Here is a 3,494-nt window from a genome sequence, read left to right on the forward strand (position 1 = left end):
CCCTGATAGAAGCTTAAATGACACTCCCTTCTCATTTATTATAAAATTAAAATCTATATCCTTCCCCTTATAAGTTAATATGTAAATACTCACTCCATTTTAATATAATAAACTTTTTATGGACATTTTTTCTCTGTTTGTGATCTAAACATCATTAACATATAGTCTTGAACCACTACTATCCTCTAAGAGACTATAAGATAAAATAAACATTTTAGGCAAAGTTTCAAAGATTATAAAATAGATATTTAAACTTCATTTAATCTTTTAAAATCATAAAATCAATAAGTGTTCAAAACAATTTGTAAGTGACATTGAAAGATGTAGACAAAGGAGAAATTTTGATGGAAAGCTTTTTCATAGTTGTTCGCCATCATGAAAAGGTTCGTTTATGTATAAGGAAAGAGGAGTGTGGGTTTCAAATTAAGAAGAGAGGAAAGAGTAATTTAAGATTCTCTCACGGGGAGTGTAATCTATCCATAAATAAACCAATATTTCAACTAAGATATACTAACAGCTGGTGTTATTCCACGATGAAGTCTATAAAGATGCACATGAGTAGCGCTCCAGTCACAGCTTGGAACCCCTGAACCCTTGCGTGCACTAGATGGCATTATCCGGAAGATATTAATATTATTTCCATAGACTGATGCAGTGACCAGAAGTGTCCCACTAGGATCAAAACATAGAGCAGATATAGGACTGGAGTGAGCTTTAAACTGTGAAATGATAGCTCTAGAAACAAAATCCTTAACAATTACCTGCAACCAACCATATGAACCAAGAACAAGTCAGAGATTAATATTCTACTCTAAAGTGTAAACACATTGAAACGATCGATCAGCTGAGCCATGATGAAATAATACCAACCATTCCTGCGTTGTCCACATCGTTTCCTGTAACCCTACTAACTTTCCATCCTGAACTTGATGGTACTGGAGAACTAGAACCATCAGGAAGGAACTCGTGACAGTATTTGAATATTCCAGCTGCCAAATGTTTACTCGACTCCATTGCATAACGAGCCACCAAACTACCACTGCTCGGAGATGTTGATGGACTAACTCCTGGAGAAGGAGTCAAGTTTTGTGGGCTTATGCATCCTACATTTGAGGGAATTGGGTTGTTGGAAGCATATGCTAGCCACCTAGGACCCACAGCCATTGGACCATAACCCACATTAACTCCTCTTGTTCCTTGTCCCAACTGAGGAACAGGATAGGTGAGAACACTGAACTTATTCTCAAGAGTCAATGCATCAAAGCAGTATATCTGCCAAAAAGAATTATCAAGAATATTAAATAAATCACAATATAGATAACAGATAAGCTAAGAAAATAGGTTATGTGTCTCTTCTCATGTTTTATCTGACAAAAGAATAGTCGACTATAATAATTCAAAATCGGAAAAGACTCGGGAATAACTGCAGCAGCATACTTGTAAGGCTAGACCAACAGCTACAATCTTCGAACAACACCTGATCATACACACGACGGATCGAAATCTCAGAACATGAACATAAGAGTGTGACTTCATCGAGTAAAACCGAACAGCCGTGGCAGAACTGACACCATTCCCAGATTGAGTCTCCACCTTACCCTCTCTTCCTAAACCACCTAAAGAGCTACTGTTTTGGCCAACACAACCTTCATCCCCATCCCCAGCAACAACCACCAATAAAGGATGCGATTTTCTGAATCCCTCCTTGGCATCCGAACCAACAGGGAAAGGCTGCATCTGTAAGAAAGAAACCGGACCGTCGCGCTTCGAAACCAGCTCAGTAAAGCCAGAAGCATCTTCAACATCAAGTACTTGAAATCCATTGAGATAACCAAGTAATAGAACACGTTTAAAAATAGATTGATCAAGCTCTAGTTTATCAAAACAAGCCCAAGTAACCTACCAAAAAGAATCAAAAGGTTAAATTAAAATAAATAATATCTAAAATAATAATTACAATAATATTAATCCCGCAATACTAATTAATGAAGTAACCACATAAATAAAGCAATAAAGTCAGTATAATAAATAATCATATAGAAATAATAACTAACTAAATGAAGTTGAATAATGTTTGTAACCAACCGAATAGAGTATGGTAAATTAAGATGTTAAAAAATGAAATGAATTAAGTATAATAAGAACCTGATCTTTGTGATCATCGGAAGGGGATGAAATGGAAGAGGCGACGGAGGCGCCGGCAGAGCGAACGGTGGAAGCGACGGTGCAGGCATTGGTGGAAACAGTCTTAAGACAAGAAGAGATGATCCTTAAGGAACTCGGTAATAAACCGTTGTTTTTCCCTTTCACTTTCTTCATCGTTGTTGATTAGTAAATGATTATTTATTTGGGATTGAAACCACCATGGCTGAAGAGGCTTTGACTTTTGAGTTTGAAACTGAAATCAATGAAACGTTACGGCAGAAGAATCATCAAAGTTTAGTTTGAGTACCAAGGACTTCGCCTTCGCTTTATCGTTCTTACTGTTTTTCCATTTCTTCACTTTTTCTCTGTTTCCATTTACTTTCTTTCCTTTTCAATTTTCTCTTTAAATATATATATATTTCCACTGTTTCTATTTCTAACCCTTTTTTGCTGTTGTTATTTTTGGTGTACTGCCTTTGCTTCCCAAGTGGGGTGAATATATGGACTATTGAATTATTGGATTGGATTTTATTGGGCTTGCGATTCACTCAAAACATTAAGTGAAATATTCAACAAATATAAATAAGGGAATTCCACTTTCTAGGTTCAACCTATTTAGATTATTATTTTTGTTTCTGTGTTGTATTTTTCATGTATCAGGATCAGTTACTAATCTAGGCCAAATATATTTAACACACGTGGAATTATAATGTCTTATAAAAGGAGAGAATATGAGGCATCTCATGATTATTAAGCATTCCATTAAGTCATTCATCTTCTCAAAGACACTTTGAAAATATTGTGTGATTTAAAAAACAAAAAAAATTGTTGGATCTTGTGTATGCTACAAATCTTGAAGATGAAAACAGTAGTAATGAAAGTTATACAAATAAATTTCACGGTATATATATCACATTAAATTTTAGATTTAATTTGTCAAATCAATCTATGTATATTGAATGCAAATGGTTTAACCGATAAATCTTTTTTATGATACTTTGAAATCCTCGATATGAATTACATAATCACATCAAACACATCCATCAATGATATTCTACATAACAAAGTTTTTTCAATTACAATATATACTAGAGAAAATAAATAGTGAATTCGAAATAAATTTAACGGAAGTTTGACTCTTCTTTCTGTACATAAAATAACTCTATTTATACAAACTGGTAGGAAAACCAACTTTTAATTTTTTTTCTTCTATTGTGTTAATTCCTAACAGTTAAATATCATAAAGTTTCAAAAAATAACACAAAATCTGCAATGGTCTAGTGATGAAAGTCTTTTCTTTTGAATTCAACAAGTTAAAACTTTTGTTTATGGATGGTCTTTTATTGGAT

At 34.0% G+C, this 3,494-nt stretch overlaps 1 protein-coding gene across 1 annotated transcript in view; it reads right to left on the reverse strand.

Annotated features, from left to right (window-relative positions):
* LOC101503055 (autophagy-related protein 18g-like) overlaps positions 1-2,593 on the reverse strand; it is a 6,066-nt gene extending 3,473 nt beyond the window's left edge. The window contains exons 1-4 of the mRNA XM_004496002.4: positions 2,146-2,593; positions 1,438-1,899; positions 871-1,272; positions 516-761 (exon numbers count right to left, since the gene is read on the reverse strand). Coding sequence (XP_004496059.1) covers positions 516-761; positions 871-1,272; positions 1,438-1,899; positions 2,146-2,319 — 1,284 coding nt within the window. The 5' untranslated portion in view covers positions 2,320-2,593. The remainder of the gene's footprint in view (positions 1-515; positions 762-870; positions 1,273-1,437; positions 1,900-2,145) is intronic.
* Between the last annotated feature and the right edge of the window lie 901 nt (positions 2,594-3,494).

Source organism: Cicer arietinum, chromosome 4 (assembly GCF_000331145.2).
Source record: "Cicer arietinum cultivar CDC Frontier isolate Library 1 chromosome 4, Cicar.CDCFrontier_v2.0, whole genome shotgun sequence".
Taxonomy (NCBI): domain Eukaryota; kingdom Viridiplantae; phylum Streptophyta; class Magnoliopsida; order Fabales; family Fabaceae; genus Cicer; species Cicer arietinum.